Consider the following 22,027-nt stretch of genomic DNA (forward strand, 5'->3'; position numbering starts at 1 on the left):
GACTGTTAAACCATCTCTTTGTGTTATTGTGTTTTACTCTCTTACTTTGTGTTCTTACTCATGGTCTCTTGCTAATTGTTACTTTTTGTGCTGTGGTGCATTATTATAAGTTAACACAGCTTCGTCTTTGTCTTCTAGGATCTGATCATTATTAAAATGTAACTGTATTAATGTTAAAATGAATTTTGAATAAAAAAATGAAGTTCTCTTCGCAGTTATTCTGTTTATTATAACTTTTCAAATAAATTCATGTAACATTTAAAGTTAAAATAAAAAACAGACCCAAAACACAAGAGCGTAATCGGTTAATTTTAGCTAAAGATAGAAAAGTACACTTAAGGAAAATAAAGACAGTTTCACTTTTTGGTCACTAGCCTTGTGCGCTTTTCTGACACGGAAAAGAAAGTAATGCTGCCGTTTGAACATATGGAGTGAAAGAAAATTCAACTACTCTTCTGAGATTTTTTTACACGGTGACCTTCAAAATCATGTAAGCAAGCTCCAGCTGTGTGTTCAGACCTGGAGTCACACCTTAGTGACACAGTACTCACACTGCAGCAAGGTGAAACTGCGACCACTGGAGGTCAGCAAAAGCAACATTTTCAACTGAGGTGAAAGGATCTGAGACCCTCTATGGAGACGGCAGTATTTCATACATCTCTTAGTGTCCCAGAGCAGCATTAGGATGTCTGACACTTCTTTTCCAGTCTGCACAGAACATTTCATTCACATGTATCAGCTGTGGGAGCTGGCAGGAAATCCAGAGCACTGCTGCTGGTCATGACGGTGCGCCAGTTACCACTCCAGCTCGACTGGATACTTCCCAGTCAGGCAGGCAGTGCAGTGGCCCACTCTGCTGCTGGACTTGTTACTGGAGCTGATCATCTTGTCCTTCTGGAGGTAGGCGATTCCCTCCTGGACGGCCGATACCAGGCCCTCCACAGTCAGGTACTGGACACTGTCAGCACCTGAACAACAGGTCGAGTGTTAGTCGAAACTGGCTGGAGGCACGGTAAGGCAGGAAAGATCGCACAATGACTGAACGGCGAGACATACGACCATATGAGCACTTACCAATGAATCCAGCGATGTCCTGAAACTCCGGCTTGTTGGCGATGAGCTCCTCCTTGGTTGGGATATTGATGCCCATGTAGCAAGGGAACTTGATGGGTGGAGAGGCGACCCTGATGTGCACCTGTCGTGGTGAAAATAAAGGTCAGTAACTTAAATTTTAAGGGTCTCTCGACTGATTGGACTTTAAATACAGGCCCTGTCTCGCTGCTTTTGCAGTACAGCAAACATTAATAACCCAGATTTACTTTGTCAATGTTTTAAAACCGTGGTTCCCGCCTTTCTTGTCTGAGTGTACCTGAGTGGATGGATTATGACCAGGTCAGCTAATATTCAGGGTTTCCTGCAGGGATTTGGATGCAGTGTTGTTAAGCACAGTGGGATCGAGGCCACCCCCAAAGTGAACGTTTAATGTGAGCAATCAATCACCTGCTGAGCGGATTCAGACAGATCACTCGTTAAATATGTCGCCTTTATTGTGCAATGTAGTGGCTGTGCTCATTTTCACTCTTGTATTTCATAAAGGTGTAATAATTTCCTCACTGCAGGAAGCCCTGGTTTATTTTGAATCATTTTTAAGAGACATGTGGAGGTGAAATTATCCAGCTATTCACAAGATAATGGAAATGTAAAAATAAAAATGTGTCACTTCCTTTTTATCATCTCCTTTCACAATTATCTGGTGACCCTTTATCAGGGTCCTGATCCCCAGGTTAGAGAGCGCTATCAAAACATCTACGTCACGTCGCCATATGCAAGATTATGAAAACACTCTCTGCCAACACACCTCAGTTGCTCCAGCTTCCTTCAGCAGTTTTATAATGGGGGAGATGGTGTTGCCTCTGACGATGGAGTCATCGATTAGCACCACTCGTTTCCCAGCAAAGTTGTCTGTCAAAGCCCCAAACTTCTTAGCGACTCCCAGCTGCCTCAAGCGGGTATTTGGCTGAATAAATGTTCTCCCAACGTAGCGGTTCTTACACAGAACCTCGATGTACGGCAGCCCAGACTGTGAGAGGACGAGAGGGAAGCTCGTGAGGACAGAGGCCCGTCGGGAGGGGTCTGTGTTACAGCAGGTCACTGCAGAGCTAAAGCTTGGAGACAGACCTGGTGAGCGTAGCCCAGCGCGGCGGGGGTCGCAGACTCTGGCACAGTGCTGACCACGTCGGCCTCTGTCGGAGCCTCAATGGCTAACTGTCGCCCACAGCGCTGCCTGACGGTATAGACCATCTGCCCTGCAGTACAGCAGTATGTTTGTAACACTGAACATGCAACACTCACTGAGACAAAGTTTGGCAATTATCCTGCAAGAGAGCTAAACAGTTAAGAACAGAGTTGTGTAAAGTATGATCCATAATCAAACCTTCAAAAATAGAGTCAGGTCTGGCAAAGTAAACGTATTCAAATATGCAGAAGGCAGGGAGGTCCCCCTCAGGGCGAGGGACAACGCTCAGCGACTTGACCCCATGTCTGGATATCTCGACTATCTCTCCCGGTAAGACCTCTCTGTAATACCTGAGAACCAAGAAGGGCATGGAAATGGTCAGTGCCCACAATGCTCCCGTTACAACGCAGAAGATTTCACATTAAAACAAAAACTGACTTGGCACCGATGGACTGGAAGCTGCAGGACTCCGATGACACAACCCACCCCTCAGTGTCCTTCTCTTCAGCACCTGAGCAAAAGGACAAAGCCTGACATTAATAATCCACCAGCCCACGCATCCGACCTCTGACCAAATCAAAGGCTGACCTCTCGTCAGACCTCCTCTTTATCAGCAGTAGACGAATAAACACGTTGAGAATACCTGAACTGTGCAGTTTAGAGATTGGAACCAGCCGTCCAATACAGAGGGGACGATTTCCATAAGGGTCGCGCACTGCATAGATGACATCTTTGAACATCACCAGCAGCGAGTACGACGTGGGGGTCTCAGTCATCAGATTTTTTATTCTACGACAGAAGATAAAACAGAAAAAATGGAAAGGAAAAAAATGGAGGAAAAAAAAGTTCTATTTATGCAGCATCATTTTTTTAAAACAAACCTGGCAACCCAGTCTGGTGTGTCCAGCTCCTCCATAGGTGGAGTGAAGGCCAGGAGTTGCGTGATGAGCTCGCTGTCTGAGCTGGTGGAGAGGCCTACACCATGACGCATTACCTGCGCGGCACATTCAACCACACACACAAAACACACACGAGCATGACACTGAGCAGCTGAACAGAAGCCGTGCACACTGTCAACAGAGGATTTTACTTCTTTATTTGTGGCGATTAATCCAACAGAGAGAACCCAGTGAGGGACATTGATATGCACCAGGTTCAGTGGGAACAAGTTACCTTTTTCCGCAGAGCGTGAGCATTAACCAGCTCTCCATTGTGCGCCACGGCAATCTTGCCATGCAGCGTGTCCACCACGAAGGGCTGGCAGTTCTGCAGCTCTGAGATCCCAGTAGTTGAATAGCGTGTGTGACAAATACCGAGGTTACCATAGCGCAGCTTGAGAAGAGCCTCGGCTGGGAAGGCAGAGCTCACTAATCCCATTCCCTAAACAAACAGGAGGAATCAGTGAGATGCTTTCAGATGCACAAGTAATAAGTGATATGCAGTGATTATGCCATAAAGTGGGAAACCAGGCCACAAACTGGGTCTGACGAGCTCTTCCTCACAGTGCATCTCAAGTGTTTCCTGTATTTGAACCGTGTGAGTTACGCTTCTGTCTGATCACACAAGAGGCTTCTGCTCCTGATGAGTGTTACCTTGTGGGTGGTGTATGTGGGAGGATCGGCTCCATTGCATGTGACAATCCCAGCACTTTCCTGACCCCTGAGTAGAAAAACAACAGCGTAGAAAATGTAAATACATCAGTGAGTTTGATCGTCTCTCAGTCTCTTCTCCGCACGACTAAACGTGATTAAACTCGTTCACTTGTAAAAGCCTGATATGAGCCTTGAGGCACGATAAACTGGTTTGATTCAGGCACAGTGAAGCAGGAATGAGGAGCGGGGAAAAAAACAGAAAGGACTGCTTCCCGGCTGTGGAGCTGCCATATACGGAAAGTCGTCTTGCTGCAGTTTCAGCCTATTTACCAAGCTGCTTCTCAGATTACACTTGGTCCCGCCCCCTCGGCACACAGCTTAAGCCAGTGGTGAGGCTGCTTTTCTGCATGGAGGCGTTGCTTTCAGGCTTAACCGCCTGGTTGCCTAGGGAACCAGGCAGCAGAGACAGACGGATTGGGGAAAAGAAAGCGTTTCCAGGTCAGCTCAAACATGGAGAGAGGAGCAGAGAGACAAAGAGGAGGTGATAGGGAGGTGGCAGAGGAAAGAGGCTCGGTGGAGAGGCAGTGGGGGGAGGCAGAGGTGCTGGCTCTCATGTCAGTGTGGGACGAGCTGGGAGCTCAGCACGTAGCTGAGAGCAGAACCACGTTTGAGCTGATCTCAGAGCGTCTGAGGAGGCTCAGTGTGGCGCGCAGCTGGTGGGAGTGTCAGGCCAAGTGCAGGAGCCTGGGACTACAGAGCAGGAAGCCTGACGCAGCAGCAGGCCCTTCAGCAAACTACAGCCCAGGAGTGGATGCAAGGCCAGAGGAGGGCTGGGAGGAAGAGGTGGAAGATGTGGGTAATCAAAGAGGAATCTACCCTTCCTCAGTCACTATGCCAATGCAGGAAGGTAAATGTAGGTTCAAGCCCAACCGTGGCACTGATGATCACGACAACGTTCAACACATTTTAGGATTTAATCGACTGACAGATCAGGAGATAAACAAGCATGTCAGCCAAACTGGTTTTAGCCTTAAATTGAAAGTAGAAACTTCTGCCTGCTGTAAACACGTGAAGTCTGAAATCTGATTGGATTAACACATTCTGGCACATCTTATTGTTTTTAACCAAACGCGAGCCAGAGATGACACAGTGTGTGCATGTGTGTACAGATTTCAGGGGTCGGATCCATCGGGCTCTCCCTTACACTCCGAGCGTGGCTGAGGAGGGGGGCCGCCACTGGACAGACGATGAGGTGCGAGCGCTGCTGTGCGTCTGGGCCGACCGGCGCATTCGGGAGCGCTTGAAGTGCACACTGCGCAACAAATCCATCTTCCAAGAGATGGCCCGCCAGATGCAAAGAACCTTCGGGGTGGTACGCAACTGGAAGCAATGCAGAACAAAATACAAGAACTTGAAATACGACTACAAGACCGCTAAAAGCGCTCACGCCGCCGGGGGCAGCAGCACGGGCAGCCCGGGGAAGTACATGAAGTTCTTCGATGAGGTGGAAGCCATCCTGCTGGACCGGGGGCTGGAAAACGGGACCGTGGAGATGCAGAAGAAGTTATACGATGGAGAAATGGGGGCAGGGAGGCTACAAACACCGGCACAGACAACAGCCTCGGAAAGCGAGGTCGTCATTGAAATCGATGACGGTATGTGTTCAGTCTGATGTGCAGAGTTTTGTATTGAAGGCTAAAAGAACAACGAACGTTTCTACTATTTTTTATTTCCAGATGACAACAGCGATGATTACGATATGGACGCAGACATGGAAGTAAAATGGAGAGGATCAGGTACGCTTCATCAATAACCGGTGCAGTTTGCAGGATATGTCATCTTCTGTTTCCTGATTCTGTATCTACTCCCTCCAGACGCCCATCTCACGGACACACCCGCCTCTGACCAGTTCCACGTGGTCACCGTGTCGGACACAGGTCGGAACTGGAGCGACCAGGAGGTGCGAGCGCTGGTCGAAGTCTGGTCCGACGAGCGCGTGTGCCGGCAGCTGGAGAGCTCGACCAGAAAGCGAGACATCTTCGTCCAGATCTCCAACAGGTTAATGCAGCAAGGCATCGAGCGCGACTGGAAGCAGTGCCACACCAAGTACAAAAACCTCAAGTACCTCTACCGCTCCCTCCAAAGAGGGAAGAGCGACGAAGCCGACCCGAGGCGCCTCATGAGGTTCTACGACGAGGTGGACGCCATTATGAACCGCACAACTAACGGCTCACCACGCGGCACGGGGGCGGCAGACAGCCAAGACGATTCAGGCAGGCTTGCGATGTTGCAGGACGCCGGTGAGGACAACGATCGCGTGGATGCTTATTTGACAAAGATGAACGCAATGAGCACGAAGGCGGGAGCGAGCGAGGAAAGATCTTCTAGTTCTGGTTCTGCCTCATCTGTAAGCCTCGATGTTACACCGAACAGCGAGGAAGTGAGGCCACATACAGTCCAGGGGCTTCACCTTGAGCAACGGCACAGATTAATGAGTGAGATTAATATCATTTTTCACGTCTAGCAGGCAGGTGGTCAAGGAGAGAATTCATAATATTCACTCATAGCTTTCTGCTTTACATTTTAACTGAAGCAATTGTTGAAATAAATGGGAACTAAACAACCTTTTCAAAAAGTTAGGAGGAAATTAGCTTACACGTGTTTCCATTCAGTGAAGTAAAAACAATGAGGGAAAGTGAGATTCATCTGTGTTTAACAAAATAATAATAATAACAAAAGTCAACCCATAATCACCAAATGAAGCTGGATAATATCAAATATTCCTTTAAAGCTCTAAAAAAAGTTTTCTTCATTCTTAAATAAAGGCCTGTTATCTGAGCTTTTATGTTGTCCGCAGGCTCGTCTGAATCCAGGGGGGACAAACAGGACACCTACTCAGCCAACAGAGGACTGAAGAGGAAAGCTGTGGACCAAGGTTTGAAACGCGCCTTCCTCTGCAATCACTCTGCGTGTCACATGAATCGACTGACCGAAGCCTTTTCAATTTCTGACTCAGTCCCGTGATTTGCCACGGAGCCTGATAACTAAATTACGGATAAGGGTTCGATTGTAACCGCTGACAAAAGGCACGTCTCATGATGAACGTAGACCAAGGGAAAAAGCGCATGATAATCTGAAATGCTGTGTTAGCATTACTGTTTTTAAAGCATTCAGGTAACGAGGAAACAGTCTGAATCTTAACGTGCCTCTGTTCCCTTTTCCAGACCCCACGCTCCACACGCCAGTGAAAAAACTGGGCTCCGGCTCTGCTGTTACGGGGGAGGCCCCGTGTAAAGAAGAGCAGGACCACATCCCAATAATAAAGATCAATTCAGTGCGTTCAATGGCATCCCCTCACTCATCCCCAGAAAGAGAGGTAATGTCTACCATACAGTACAAACCGTCACACAAGTGAGGAAATTACTCTTAAACAGGCTGCAGGCGCCCACAAAAGACATGATGCTGCTTTAAGGTCTGTTTAGGCAGTGTGGCATCTTTCAGAGCTGCGATCACTAATGGAATAATCAATTAAATTACCAAACACTTACTTTCATAACTAATTATTGCATCAATGCCAGGTATCCCAAATGTGGGACTTTAATGCGTTTCTTATCCATATGATAATAAACTACATTTGGAGTTTGTTGATCTAATTAAACAATCTGGATATAACTTCTTGGGCAGTGGGGGGATTATAAAAGGGCGTTTTTATTTTCTGACACTGTATAATTCAGAAACAAGCACACTGATGTACATCCTGTAATGATCTTGGTGTAAATCTGTTACTCATTATATCATTATGGTGACATTAATCACACTTAGTCAAGGGGGGCTCCGAAGCATGACTGGTTTTCGCCATCGGCTTGTCTTTTATTGATCCTTTAACATCTTCGAAGGTGAGGGGGAATTTTTAAAGTCGCATTTTGGGTTCAGCACTGACAAAATCGTCGCCTTAAGCCACACGTTAATAAGACGCTGTCACGCAAACGCAACACTTGTGACATGGGCGTTGTTGTCTCGCAAATTCAAACCTTTTTACTTCTTTTTCTCTTGTGTGACTTATAAAGTGAAACTAAACAGTCAACCACTGTCATTCTTCGACTTCAGGAGTTAAGTTAAGCAACTTTAGTCACACTTTTTGGACTTAATAACTAAAAAAAACAGTTTTAGTTAACGGTTGGTCCTGAACGTATCACAGATAAAACGGCTTTAAGCTCATTTGCTATCCTTATCCGTAGTTTTGACAAAAGCCACTTACGTTAGAAGCGTACCCACACCTTTACGTTACTCACCTGTGCTGTAACGCCACGAGTCCCAGCGTTAAGACCTGAGCCACCTCCAGCTGTGTGGGCCACTCGCCGGCAGCCACACACCCGAAGACCCCGCACTCCTCCCCGATGCCCGACTCCTCAAACTCCATGTCTCCGCCGCGCGTCCCGGTCCGCCGTTAGCCTGATGGACAGTCTCGTGCCTGGTTGCCCGAGCACTCAGCGCGTGCGTGCCTCAACGCGACCGAACACGTGCAGCTGCGGTTGACGGTGTGGCACAACGTGGCTCGTTAGAGCAAAATAAACTCAGCTGACATTTTTAAAGTGGTCGTGATAAGAAGGGGCAAAAAGTTCAGCTGTGACAGAAGAATCACCGTCAGTTATCAGAAATCTATCAGAATGAATCTGATCGAACACCTTGAATTGACGAAGCACACGTGGTGTTTTGCGATGAGAAGGACAACTCATCTGAATGACAAAAATCAAGGCGGCCGTTTGTCTCTTCCTGATGAACTTTCGATAAATGGATCTTCTTGTCAGAGAGAAAATGGCTGTAGTTAAATGACAAACTCTCAAAAGTTCTTCGTCTTGCAATTATTTGGCGTCGGCGCATCTTCCCCTCACGTGGTGAGGAACGCGCTGCTGTGATTGGCTGTCCGCGTGAGTCGAAGCATGTGATTGGTTATCAGAGCATGTAAGACAGGCTCCACTTCCCTCTTCTGCTTCCCGCACACCTCCCGCTGTCTCTTCATCTACTTCTGAAAGTTAAGTGGCAGTTTGGTCCATTTTGTGTGTTGTCTTCCAGGACTGCAGGTCGTTAAAGAACACCACCATGGCCTCCACACCAGGTACGGCGCAATAAATTAACAACGCATGCATGTTTTAAGAGCAAAAATAAAACGTGCAGCGTTTCATTTGGAGATTTCACGTGTGTGTGTGTGTGTGTGTGTGCGCGTTTTTTTTTTTTTTTTAGAGATCAAGATCGGACAGAAGCTCAATGAGGGAAAGACGAAGCAGATCTTTGAGCTGGTGGACCAGCCCGGACTGGTTCTGGTCCAGTCCAAAGACCAGATCACCGCCGGGAACGCCGTGAGGAAGGACCAGATGGAGGGCAAGGCTGCCATCGCCAACAAGACGACGAGCTGCGTGTTCAAGCTCCTGCAGGAGTCTGGTGAGGACTGAAGTTTGTCTGATCGGTTGATGCATCGAGAAGAAAGCGTCTCACTCATCCTGAGGCAACTTTCCCAAATGTTACGCAACAGTCTGGGTGATTGTGAGCGGTTTCAAGCCAGAGGGCCATAATTACTGTGGAGTTTAGGTATTTGTTTAAATGAGCTCTCCTCACACACAGTAAATGGATCCCACTGGATTTTCCCAGTTTGACCACAGTGAGCGAGAGAAGAGGTCAGCGAGGTGACAGAAAACCTTTGGCCCACTTATCTTTTATGTTGGCTGTTGGGAAACTTTATCAATTTAAGTGTTTTTAAAACCCGTTTGTAGCTGCAGGTGTCGTTTATTTGCATTATTGATCGATGGTAATAAAAAAAGTCATTTGTAATTTTTTTTTAAGCCAAAGTGTGCAAGTTCAGGAAAGCCAAAAACTTGATTTAGTTTAATTCCATTTAAGTTAAAGATGGCCAGTAGCAGATCAAGGCTTTGATTGATTATTGAAATGGTTGGTAATCAATTTCCCATCAGCCAGTTGTTGCAGCTCTGCCAGTAACACTCTTCACGACAAAATTCAGATTTTGAACAGTCATTTTGAATCTGTTACTTGCACATTAAATGCACGTGATCCCCGGCTGTGCTGAGCTGATGGAGCCCTGCAGTCATGGGGACATGTGTCTTGGTACGGTCAATGTGTCGTGGTACGGTCCATGTGTCGTGGTACGGTCAATGTGTCGTGGTACGGTCCATGTGTGTCTCTCATTAGGCCCACAACAAAAAAGCTCGCAAAATTCCAAAATGACTCTCCATCTTGCTTTAATTTAAAACTGATTGGGTAACTGTGACCCACATGCCACTCATGAGTGAGCCTTGTGACTTGAAGCTCGGATGCGTATAATTAAGCAGAACGTGACCCACCACACCCCCCCTCCTCACTTATCCTTCATTTCAGACGTATGACAATCTTCAAAGCGCTGCCATGTTTGCAGCTCTTGACACAATCAAGATGTTTGGAGCCTGATTTTAACGTGTCCCTCCTTCCAGGCATTAAGTCTGCCTTTGTGAAGCAGCACTCAGACACAGCGTTCATCGCAGCCCACTGCGAGATGATTCCCATCGAGTGGGTGTGCCGGAGAGTGGCGACTGGATCGTTCCTCAAGAGGAATCCAGGAGTGAAGGAGGGCTACCGCTTCGCCCCCCTGAAGATGGAGATGTTCTTTAAAGTGAGTCTGAGCCCTCGCCTCGACTTCCTCCACTGTTTTTCTTTCAGGTGCTGGTCCATCTTTATGTAATCAGTTGCTTTGTGACGTAGGATGACGCCAACAATGATCCCCAGTGGTCAGAGGAGCAGCTGCTGGAGGCCAAGCTCTCTCCGGCCGGGCTCACCATCGGCCGCTGCGAGGTGGACATCATGAACCGCAGCACTGTGGCCATCTTTGAGATTTTGGAGAAGGCCTGGGCCACTCAGAACTGCACGCTGGTGGACATGAAGGTAGGCAGAGCAACACTGCCCTCTGCTGGGTAAACTGGGGTCCTGGTGCAGTGGTTCATGCAACAGCATGCACGTGACCCCTTTCCTATTGTTGAGTAAACTGATGGCCCTTGAATAAGTGACAAATTTCATATTATCTTTAATGCGTAACAATGACAAAACAGATCAACTGATAAACTGTACAATTAACCCAAAGAGTGAAGGCAACAGCTGCAGGAAGTTTGTGTAAAACGAGCCAGTTGGAACAATTTTGAGCAGATTATTCTTATTTTTTCTGATGGTTTAAGGAACTTTTTATACAATTCTCTCTTATTTTTAACAAACATACATACTTACTAGTTTTTTTTTTTTTGACAAATTGTTCCCCCTGAAGCCTGACCATTGTTCTGTGAGCTCTAGTTGTTCTCAGAAACGAATGAAATGCTGAGATGTAGTTCTGCTGTTTTGGTTTGCTGCTTTCTTACACACCCCCCTGTTTGGCTTTGGCGACCCCCCGTGGGCGTCTGAGCGGCCAGGCGCTGACACCGCTGACCTCCTGTAGCTGCTTCAGTTTATCTTCCTCGCTTCTAGATTGAGTTTGGCGTGAATGTGAAGACTCAAGAGATCGTCCTCGCTGATGTGATCGATAACGATTCGTGGAGGCTGTGGCCAGCTGGAGATCGAAGCCAGCAGAAAGATAAGCAGGTCGGGACCTCGTTTCGGTTTGGTGCTTTTTAAGAATTTGAGATAAAAGCTGAAATAACTGGTGTTCCCTTCTTTCCAGGTGTACCGAGACCTTAAAGAAGTCACTCCCGAGGCAATGCAGATGGTGAAGAGGAACTTTGAGTGGGTCGCCGAAAGAGTGGAGGTCTGTTTGTCGGGACAGGTTCAGGCTTTTCTTTGCTTTGTGTATTCATTGTTTTCAGGAGATAAATCTTATATAAAGGACACTGCTGCTTTAGCTGAGGGATCGAGGGAGAACAGATTCAATGGATGTACAGAGAAAAGCATGATGTGTATGATTTAATGAAATCTGAAGAATTGAGTTTGCGGCTGAGTAGATTTAATGCGCTAACGAGTGCCATGTTGCGTCTCCAGCTGCTGCTGGAGCCCCAGGCCGGCGGCAGGGTGGTGGTTTTGATGGGCTCCACCTCGGACATGGCTCACTGTGAAAAAATCAAGAAGGCCTGCACCGCCTACGGGATTCCCTGCGTCCTGAGAGTCACCTCGGCACATAAAGGTCCCGACGAGACTCTGCGCATTAAAGCAGAATACGAAGGTGTGTGAAGTCATTTTCACACAAGCTGGAGGATTTTTGCTCTTCTATGCTCTTCTATGATCTGTCACGCCGTGTGTGTCCGCCCCCCCCTCAGGTGACGGCGTGCCCACTGTGTTCGTGGCTGTCGCCGGCAGAAGTAACGGCCTCGGCCCGGTGATGTCTGGAAACACGGCGTACCCCGTCATCAACTGCCCGCCTGTCACTCCAGACTGGGGCGCGCAAGATGTGTGGTCATCTCTTCGCATGCCGAGCGGTGAGCGTCACACTTCCTGTTTTCCGTCTTAAATCATGCATCATCGCAGTGACTGAGCCCGCCGTCGTCTCCCCTCCCCGCAGGTCTCGGCTGCTCCACCATCCTCTCCCCCGAAGCCGCTGCTCAGTTTGCGGCGCAGGTCTTCGGGCTGACCAATCACCTGGTGTGGTGCAAACTGAGGGCCTCCATGCTCAACACCTGGGTGTCTCTCAAGCTGGCTGACAAGAAGCTGCAGGCCTGCAGCCTGTGAACGGACCCCCTTTGAGCCCAGTTAGTGCTGTTTAGGGTTCCGCTGTCTGTCGATGTTCATGTCTCTGTTTACCGTCAAAACCCACTAACGGTGTTCTTTCTCACACACAAATCATTCCATTAAAGAAGAAAACCATTAAAAGCTTCTTAATTAACAGCTTCCGTGGTCGTTTAATCCCACCGTCGACCTCTATCACAGGAAACATTTTGGCATGTCGGAGCAGGAAAAGCATAGCGTTAAAAACGGCTGCATTCCATTCAGGTGAGCTGGATCCACGCTCCTGGTCGTGTGCATGCTGCTTTACTGGGACGTTTGGAAGTGAGCCAGCGCTAACACAATTTGTTTCACATGCTTTCCCTGCAACGATGAGTCAAAATGTCTGTATTTTGGGATACACACTTATTCACTCTGTGGTGGGAGCGCACTCATTAAACACCCCTATTGTTATCTGCTAAACAGAAGCATCACAGATATTTGGGCCAGGGCCTCGGCTGCCACAGGAGGAAACAGGCTACGCTCTAATATTTTAGCATTTCTTCACCAGAATTACACTGCTGTTAGCGAGGGGAAGGCTTTGAATTAGCGTTTAGGTCATTGTGAAATACTGAAAACCATGCAAAGCAACACGAGGGAGCAGTGACATGAATGAAACGGAGAAAAATATGACAATGTCAGGTTTTTAGCAGGTTAAAAAGTTTGTGCGAGGTGGATTATAGTGGAGGATTGGACCTCAGTCTGATGAAACTGCCTATTGCATTTTTTTTTCTGCTGCTGACCAGCCTGTGGTTTGAGTATTGTGAGTTGGATTTGAGCTGATGAGTCTAATGACAGGTGGAACATTGAATTAATCTCAGTCAGTCAGTGGTCCAGGTGCTTATCATACATGTCCTGCTTACAGGGTAGATGCACCCATTTTTATTGGCATTTTAAACATTTAAACCTCTTGATGCACACTTCAACCACTGCACCGTCTAAGAAATCCAGATGACAATCAGAGCTCCTTCCAGTGATGCTAAAGCCCTCAGGACACCCTGTGGCTGCAGCTAGTTTGCATGCAAAATCGGTCTGCTCCTGTTTCTGTGACAGCAGCCTGAAGGACCTCAGCATGAATTTGTCACATCTTTATCAAATGTGAGACAGGTGCACTTCCTCTGCTCTGCAGGAGTGACAGCAGCGTGGACCGGGATGGACGGCTGCATAAGTATTTCCCACACATTTACCATTTCAGCCTCGTACACGTTTCTTCTGCCCAGCTGTGGTGCCTCGACTGAGCCACAAGAGGGAGCCTGTGTCCCATGTTGGCGATCCAAAATCTTAACCTTTCAATCTGTTCCAGCAGTTTGCAGCCAAGGGAATGAGTCAGAATATCATGCCACCATTTTATTTTTTAATTCTATTATAGCACAGCTTTCCCTCTGATAACAAATGATGGGTATAACGACCTGTGATGTGCTAAATCTTTGCCCAGTGTGGGTGGAGGTGGGAGGATGGAAGTGCTGAGGCTGGAGAGCGATACAGATGAGTGCAAGGAAGCTGATATCCGATGAAATCCTCTGCATTTTAATTTGGAGTTGAGGTTTTTTTTTTTTTTGGAATCAGTTTTCCCATCTCTCTGTCTATATGCAGCATACAGAGCAGAGGTGTAATCACAGAGCTGAAATGGACATAATGTCTACGTCTCATTGGGTCCAAGGTCTCTTTGACAACCGTAACGTGGCAACAGTCACTCTATATACAATAACCTGGCTTTCCTCCTCTGCTCCTGCTCTTATTGCCACGCCGAGCTTTTCTAAATCCAGATTTTATCTCTTTAATTCCCCTCTCTCCTCGCTGGCATTTCATTATTGCACCGCTCACCATCCCCATGGATACAGCTGAGAGTAAAGGAACACGACATGAGTCATCAGCGAAGTCTGACCCCGCTGATGAGCTCTGAATGTGTGCGGTCATGACTTTTCCCCGGCTTGGACAGTTGTTCAATGCGGTTGCTGTGTTCCTCGTTAACTCGTGACGAGTCGTTTATGAACAAAGCACACGTGCAGTGGCTTCATCAGGACCTCAAAAAAAATTTTATTTGACTGTCAAAGCTATGAGGGAGGCAGTTACGTATCACTACGATAGTTTATTTACATGTTCTACAACATAGTTTCTCTTCTTCTGTGCTTATGTATAAAATGTCTATATCATCCTATGGATAAACATCACTAACATTGTTGTCTTTCTCCCTGTTTTCCTCTGCTGGATGCACAAGATGACCACTCACAACGTTGTCCTGCCATCACTCTGGCACCTTCACACCTCTGCTACTCACATCTTTTCACTGCATCACTCCCTCCTCCTCTCTGTTGGTATACTACATCACTTTCAGCTAACAATCTGACCGTTACACTCCCCGCGGCGGCCCATCACAGCGCCCCCAGGTCGTGGCATGAGCGGGACTTCTGCCTCATGAACTTGCCCACCTCTCGCTCCCGCGGGTACCGCGGCACCAGGCTGGACAGGAAACGTTTGGCGCGGGAGGTGATGCTCTCCCGCTGACCTCCGCCGCTCATGTCCTCTGCGCTGGTTCCCGGGGGCCAGGGGGACTGGCCCCTGGCTAGCCGCACGGCGCACTCTAGGAGCTCCGGAGTACGATGGTCCAGAGAAGCAGAGATCTCCAGGTACAGACAGTTGTAGAGGGCGGCGCTGGACATGGCCTCTGAGGGAGGAGATGGGGAGGAGAGGGCACATGATGAATAAAAGCAGCGGTCACGGCCTTTAAAGGCAGAATGAGTAGGATCTGTTGTGGTTTGTAGGCGCAACATTCAAAGATGGCCCCGGCTCAACACCTCCTCGTGGATGCTGCTTACAATCTGGCATCTGGTTGCTATGTTTTGATGGAGTCCTGCCCTCTGACCCTGCACGCTGTTATCGTCTGGAGGCTGCCCAAAGGCTGATGCACCAGAAACGTCTGGAACAAGCAAAATAAGAAACTACAGGCAGAGGGCAGGGCCTCTGCAAACACACACACTTCCAATGGGTCACAAGTGATGGTTGAGAGGGATTACTGTTGTATGAGTCACTGTTTTTTAGGAAAATCCTACTCATTCTGTCTTTAGTTTTACATTTTGACAGTGGTGTTACCTGCAGCAAAGCGGTTAGTTTGCCAGGAGGCCATCTTGAATCAGACTGAGGATCTGTTATGTGATATGCGCCTTATTCAGGGTGAGGGCTCCTGGCACAACAACCACATCCACTCCCACACCCTCACAGTCAGCGAGCACGACACACTGCACTAACCCTATGCCCATACAACTGAATCAATACAGAAAAATGCAACAGTACAAGATAAAAGATGAATACATGATAAGCAAATATGTAAATAAATCCGATTAAATGACGTGAAATATAGCTTCCAGTCCACTGCACTCTGAGTTCAGGTTACCAGTCATCAGCAGCGAGGCCATATTGTGCATCACGTAGTGTTTGTAGCTGGAGATCTTCCATTCAAAGAAGCACTTATCTCTTAAAAGTAACGTATTGATGCTCTGTGTCTATCAAAAAGTCTTGAGGGGATAATATGATGTAGCGCACAAAGACAAGAAACTGTCAGACACTGTAAACATGTCAGGGGTAGAGATGGATGATAACAGAGCAAAACACGGCAACAAGAGACGTGGGGAGTTGTTTGCCTGAAGCAAGATCATCGAGACGATGCTCCATCAGTTATATCTACCGGATCCCCCTAACAAACTGCAGATATCCCACCGCAGTGCTGCGTAAATGAGGCAAAGACAGAAAACTAATGTGAATTACTGGGCTTTCTCACTGGTTTGAAGTGGGCGGGGCTCAAGTGAGGTTGTCTTCTGGAGCATGTGAAAATGCATTTATGTTAAGGCCACTGTTATAATTATTTCAACTTTATTTCTGAGAAAATCTCTTTTCCATCATTTTGTCATTGCAGAAGATTCCAAATACTACAATACCCATGAGCCTCAGCTGCCATTGTGGTGGAGAGGATGCCAGTTAAAGATGAAAATGTTCCATCGTTGAATTTGAGAATAAAATGTGGCACCTAGTTGGTGAATTCATCCAGAACGGATCCAGAAATCCAAAGTGAATAGACTTAAGATGCATATTGTGTTTTCTTGTATCTTTACAGTGTAACCTTTAGTTTCCAGCAGCACACGCAGCATCGTTTTAGCTCTGCGGCTGGATGCTTCTTGCTGAAATCCACCTCAGCGGTTGTAGTAACTCCTCTTCAGAAGTTTTTCTGTACACAGGAATGTACCTTTAAGAAGCACAATAACTCCTTCACGACTCTGTACTCATGATAAAGACTATAAATACTATTGTTGCTTATTTAGTTGTGAATATTTAATACTGTAGAGAAACACTTCAGGCTTGAAACCAAGTTCTCTGCAGCTTCTACGTGGGAAAATACACCATATCCAGGCTGTGCAATAGTACATCGCTGCACTCACAGCAAACGCTCCCCTGCTTTAACTGTAACTGTGACTCCCTCCATACTCCCACACTGCGACGAAACTGAGACGCTGACATTTACATTTTCACAGATTTCACCCTACGTTAGTGTTTACCGACAGAGATAAAGAGCTCAAAATGTCAACACCAACCGTGAAGATAAGAGCCACAACGGAAGCAAACAGGAGGAGCCGGCGTGGTCAGGATGAAAATGAAGGCCCGGCTTACCCTGAGAGGTGACCTCGCGCGTGCGGACGAGGTCACTCTTATTACCGACGAGGATGATGGGAGTTTGGGGCTGCGTCTCCCTCAGGAGAAGTCGGAGTTGAGCGGTGCGGTGGAAGCTACGCCTGTCAGTCACTGAAAACACCAGGACGCACACCTCACACAGCAGAGCCGACAGGTCCTGAGGGACAAACAGAGGCAGACGGCATGTTACCACACTGCGGCTGCATTCAAATACACGGCGAGCAAAACGTTAGGACAGAGACTGAGCGCAAATGTTTGACTTTCCATTGCCCTCATAAATATTGTTGTCAAAGCCTCATGTGCAGGACAACAGTGCTGCCTGCAGAACACAATTGAGCGCTCTGTCTAAAAATCCCCTGTGGTGGTTCAGTGTGAAATTACTACTGTAGAAAACGCCAAATGCAGTGCACCTTAAATTCTCGCTGACACACACTCATCCTCTCAAAGCAAGAGAGAGATCCCTAAAAATAAAATATCCCTGAGTGAATCCTTCACACTGTGGAAAGCTGACTAAATCCCAGCCTGTCTTTAGTTGGAGCTGCCAGGGTCCATTGACTTTTCATTTAATTTTGATTAAGTCCAGAATTGAGCCGCAGACCAAAGGCAGCTTTTGCACTCTAAGGACAGACACAGACGTAATGCTACAATTATATAAGAAAATGCCATAGAAGGTGACCATTGCAGTCACAACAAATGCTCATTATTCAAAGAGTAACACATAAGAAACCCCAACATCAAAAAAGACAGATTTTGTGTTCAGTGTTTTTTGACACATCCACCTAAATCAAAAAACATTAATGTAGTCATTTTGCACATCTGTTCTGTGGGCAGCCCTCTCTCTCTCACACTCTCTCTCTCTCTCTCTCTCTCTCTCTCTCTCACACACACACACACAGATGCCTCCGAACTGCACTCGAGGGAAAAGAGGAAAAAGTGTGCAAAACAACCTGATAATGAGCTTTCCTCAGCCAAGCAGATGCAGCAGATTTATTGTCCTCTTTTGGTCGCAGCGTTTTTCTGAGCTTGGCATCAATTTCTGCTACGGTGCTGTCAACTACAATAAACAATGCACCGTCTTCCAGATAAGCAATAAGAACATGTCTGAAGTATGCTACATATGCAGCAAGCGTCCATTTGCGTACTGCATTTCTTTTCATTCTCCTTTTCGTTTACCTTTTTGATGTTTAAATGAACTCATTTGACAATGCATTTTCCACGTAATCTCATTTCTTATGCTACAAGCTATTTCTACTGCTAACCTGTACCCTACCTTTCTGCACCTTGCATGCTGGGATACACTCCAATTTATGTTTGCATGCATAATATATTGATGGACGCTATCATATTTCTGCACTTGTAATGCAGGAACTATTTAGTTTAGTTTATCCCCCGATAAAGCACACTATCATCACATGCAGCACACTAAGAGCTTCAACTACAGAGAGTAGAATTAGGCTGTAGGAAAAGTAGATTAAGAATCAAAACTTTGAGCTTCTTCTTAAAGGGATTCAGCAGCTCTCGGGCCAGATGTATATAGACGCCACAGTGCACGCTGCATACAGCTGCAGAGCGAGCTGAGTGGCCTAATGAGGGAGCAGGGAGAAGGGAGTGAGGGAACGGGGAAGCGTTGTTTGGCTCACCTGTCTCCAGTTGTCATAGATAATGATGGTGCTCTCCTCGTCATCCACAGTGACTGTGCGTACATAACCCTCCCCTAAGGACAGGGAGAGCAGCAGTTAGGTCTCAGATGGGAGATGGGTGCTGCGATGTATTTACCTGCTGTTCTCTGTGAAAGCAACCGCACTACAGGCGGCCACTCCACTTCATCACACTGCCCTGCATTCGTCCTGTCAAACACACTGCTTTGTACCTTCAGAATCCACAGACGCGGTCCTGTCCATGTCCCCAGCCAGGGCGATGGCCAGGGACGACTTTCCCACGCCATTCTGCCCCAGCAGGGCGATTCTTAAAGGCCCATCCGGCCTGCCCTCCACAGACACGGTCAGGATGTCGTCCAAGGCTGGGCTGAAGCTGTTCGGTGAGGCAGAAGGTCCAACCGCACCTGATGTCCAGTCAGCGTCATCATGGACAGCTTCTTCACGTCTGAGCTGGTGCTTAATTGGCAGAGGAGTGCTTCCTCTGCGAACAGTCGGGGTGCTGGACAGAGTCATGCTGTCACACTGCAAGAAAGAGGGACATGGAGGGACGCTCTCTTCATTTTCTAACATTTAGAGTGAGTCTGTGATCAAACGTGGTGTTTCTTATATAACCCAAAAACAGACCTGATTTGCATGATGGCGTGATACTCCATATATTGTATTGCTATTGCACCTCCACAAAGTCAGGGGACTTGCAAGAGACTGAATAGACAAAAAATAGCCTGCTTTCCTGTCCCTCGTATGACTGAAGCCTCATAAACACTGGATCCTAAAATACAACTGAATGGCGTCTTCTTCTCCATCCGTCAAACGTCACGCCCACAGTTTAGGCTATAGCACAGATTTTCTGTCAAATATTTGAAGCCTCAAGGCAAATCCAAAATAAGTCTTGATGACATCATCAGGGTCATTTTCAAATTCAATTAGCTCCTCCACAGACACAGAGGAGACACACACAACTTTCTTTCCCACAGGCTGAGTAGATTTCCTCTGGATGAGTAAACTGACATTTGTGTGTACTATCACTGGAGTGCCACTTTAAACCTACTATAACCCATTTTTCGGCCGCTCGGGGGCGGCGGAAACAAACTGTAAACACAACACAGACATATTTTTACCTTTTGAACTCACTTGAGAACTTGTTAGCAAGCAGTTTGCTATATATACAGACATGGAGCTACATTAGCATGCAATTGGAGTTGTGTTTGTGTCCTCTAGATGAACATAAGTCCAACATGGACTGTCCTTTTAGCTTTGTTTGGGTCTCCACCGACCCCTGATGAAAATATGTGGCTCTTTAAATGCTAAATGATGCACCTGCAAATGCAAATCACCAACTTTGCCTGCTGTTTAGTGCTGAGTAGCAAATATACGGTGGGGTTTTTGGAGCTTTTTGCTGGACACAGCTGCCTACTGCGGCAATGAGAGCAGGGTGAACCAAAACTGTTAAGTTGCAGGTCTGGGAACAAAAAACAGCTACAAGAAGCAGAGCAATGAGAAGAACTACGAAGTCACGGGGTAACTCTCTGTGGAATATGGGGACACCTCACACTTTGTCTTTGATAAATTGCTGTTAGGACAATACTGACTAACACCGTTTAATGATGCTCAAGAGGCAAAAATGATCCCAAATTAGCCAAAAGTTGGATCCAATAATTTAATGATTACAACCAGAATGATTGGAATGCAGGACACCCCCTCCCTGCACCACCACCTACCTACAACACACATACACACACGCAGCTCAACAACACCCCCTCCAGAACATCACACATCATCAACATCCCACCACTTTGCCCGAAACCTGATTGGCTGATTAAATACCTGGCTATTGGAGCCGTTTGCCCCGAGCTCGCGCGGCCCCGTGCATCCTACCTTGGTCGCTTTCTCCTCGTTGTTGAGCCTGTCTTCGGGCACATCTGTCGGCATCTGCAAACTGAAATCAAGCGATCGGGAATAAGGACTCCGCAAGACACAGAACACCCTCCTCCCCCGCTCCTCACCCCCGACTCACTTTCTGAACTCCATGCCCAAGCAGCACGGTATGAGCTCTCACCTGTCACGCGGCTCTCGGCAACTACAAAGTAAGCACGGTCTCTCTCTCTCTCTCTCTCTCTCTCTCTCTCTCTCTCTCTCTCTCTCTCTCTCTCTCTCTCAGTTATGCCTCCCCCCTCTCTCTCCCTCTCTCTCCCTCTCCCTCTCCCTCTCCCTCTCCCTCTCCCTCTCCCTGTCTCTCTCGCTCCTGTCTCTCCGTCTCCTCAGGTTAGGGCCCAGGTCCAGCTCTGCAGTCACCACCGTCATTCATCACCGCCCCCCAAAACTGACTATGACTCACTGACTTGACACGCAAAGATCTGGACTCTGTGCAGAGGTGAGAGGAAAGCGGGCACTCACGCGCTGGAGGTGTTTGCTGCAGGTGCATGCAGAGCAGCAACGAAAGTGGAGCGGCGATGCAGGAAGTCAGTACGCTGGAGGGATGCTCTGTGTCACGAAGCTCCCATTGACCTCTGGAAGACGCAGGCGATATGGAGAGCGGCCGCTAGGGGGCAGCATAAAGCAAATCTTCCCCTCACTAATTGGTTTTGTTTGTGTGAGCGCTTGTGTGTGTGTGTGTGTGTGTGTGTGTGTGTGTGTGTGTGTGTGTGTGTGTGTGTGTGTGTGTGTGTGTGTGTGTGTGTGTGTGTGTGTCCTTGGGGGATATATGTTGCAAATGTGTCATTTGGGTATTCCTATGGTAGAAAGCGGCATGACAACCTACCTACCTGCCTACAGGTCTACAGACTCTCTCCTCTTTCCCTTGTGTGGCTGAAGACACGCGTGACTCATTTGCGTTTTATTACATTAAGTCATTTGCAGTCTCTGATCCAAGGAGTGTATTTGGACATGTTTTCTGTCAAAATGTGAGTGTGGCCATGAGCGGTGGTGCGTCCCTCCCACACAAAGCCACAATAGACTCCGGCAGTGAGCAGCCAGGGCGCTATTATAGCCCTAATCCTGCTCCTATTATACAGGCCAGAGAGAGAGCGAGAGACACAGAGGGGGAGGTAGAGCTGAAGATGAGGTCATCCCAAACAGTGCACACCCAGGGTCACTGCCTCACTATAGAGGGACAGAGATAAAGCGAGGGATGGAGCAGGGCA

At 47.5% G+C, this 22,027-nt stretch overlaps 3 protein-coding genes across 8 annotated transcripts; 1 reads left to right on the plus strand and 2 right to left on the minus strand.

Annotated features, from left to right (window-relative positions):
• Positions 1 to 210: 210 nt before the first annotated feature.
• ppat (phosphoribosyl pyrophosphate amidotransferase) lies at positions 211 to 8,376 on the minus strand. Its single transcript, XM_070961373.1, has 11 exons — positions 8,121 to 8,376; positions 3,829 to 3,895; positions 3,410 to 3,616; positions 3,118 to 3,230; positions 2,880 to 3,025; positions 2,675 to 2,747; positions 2,435 to 2,586; positions 2,179 to 2,306; positions 1,859 to 2,080; positions 1,075 to 1,195; positions 211 to 968 (listed from the first exon to the last, which is right to left on the minus strand). The coding sequence occupies exons 1-11, from the start codon at positions 8,246 to 8,248 to the stop codon at positions 796 to 798; spliced, it is 1,530 nt and encodes a 509-aa protein (XP_070817474.1). The 5' UTR covers positions 8,249 to 8,376; the 3' UTR covers positions 211 to 795.
• Positions 4,209 to 12,670, plus strand: paics (phosphoribosylaminoimidazole carboxylase, phosphoribosylaminoimidazole succinocarboxamide synthetase). Its single transcript, XM_070961372.1, has 15 exons — positions 4,209 to 4,735; positions 4,998 to 5,483; positions 5,565 to 5,624; positions 5,703 to 6,323; positions 6,686 to 6,763; positions 7,053 to 7,204; positions 8,902 to 8,944; positions 9,070 to 9,267; positions 10,308 to 10,486; positions 10,576 to 10,755; positions 11,326 to 11,439; positions 11,519 to 11,602; positions 11,833 to 12,013; positions 12,108 to 12,266; positions 12,350 to 12,670. Exons 1-15 carry the CDS (start codon positions 4,339 to 4,341, stop codon positions 12,514 to 12,516), a joined length of 3,099 nt encoding a protein of 1,032 aa, XP_070817473.1. The 5' UTR covers positions 4,209 to 4,338; the 3' UTR covers positions 12,517 to 12,670.
• A 1,892-nt stretch (positions 12,671 to 14,562) lies between these two features.
• LOC139330614 (GTP-binding protein REM 2-like) lies at positions 14,563 to 21,403 on the minus strand. Of its 6 annotated transcripts, none has more exons than XM_070961625.1 (6): positions 21,282 to 21,403; positions 20,763 to 20,823; positions 19,100 to 19,409; positions 18,870 to 18,943; positions 17,209 to 17,386; positions 14,563 to 15,214 (listed from the first exon to the last, which is right to left on the minus strand). In XM_070961625.1, the coding sequence occupies exons 2-6, from the start codon at positions 20,814 to 20,816 to the stop codon at positions 14,922 to 14,924; spliced, it is 909 nt and encodes a 302-aa protein (XP_070817726.1). In that variant the 5' UTR covers positions 20,817 to 20,823; positions 21,282 to 21,403; the 3' UTR covers positions 14,563 to 14,921. The 6 variants fall into 6 exon arrangements, with proteins under 6 accessions (XP_070817726.1, XP_070817721.1, XP_070817725.1 ...); XM_070961620.1 differs by having other exon boundaries at positions 20,712 to 20,823; positions 21,282 to 21,397; XM_070961624.1 differs by having other exon boundaries at positions 20,944 to 21,328.
• Positions 21,404 to 22,027: the final 624 nt, after the last annotated feature.

This window comes from Chaetodon trifascialis, chromosome 4 (genome assembly GCF_039877785.1).
Source record: "Chaetodon trifascialis isolate fChaTrf1 chromosome 4, fChaTrf1.hap1, whole genome shotgun sequence".
In the NCBI taxonomy this organism is placed as follows: Eukaryota; Metazoa; Chordata; class Actinopteri; order Chaetodontiformes; family Chaetodontidae; genus Chaetodon; species Chaetodon trifascialis.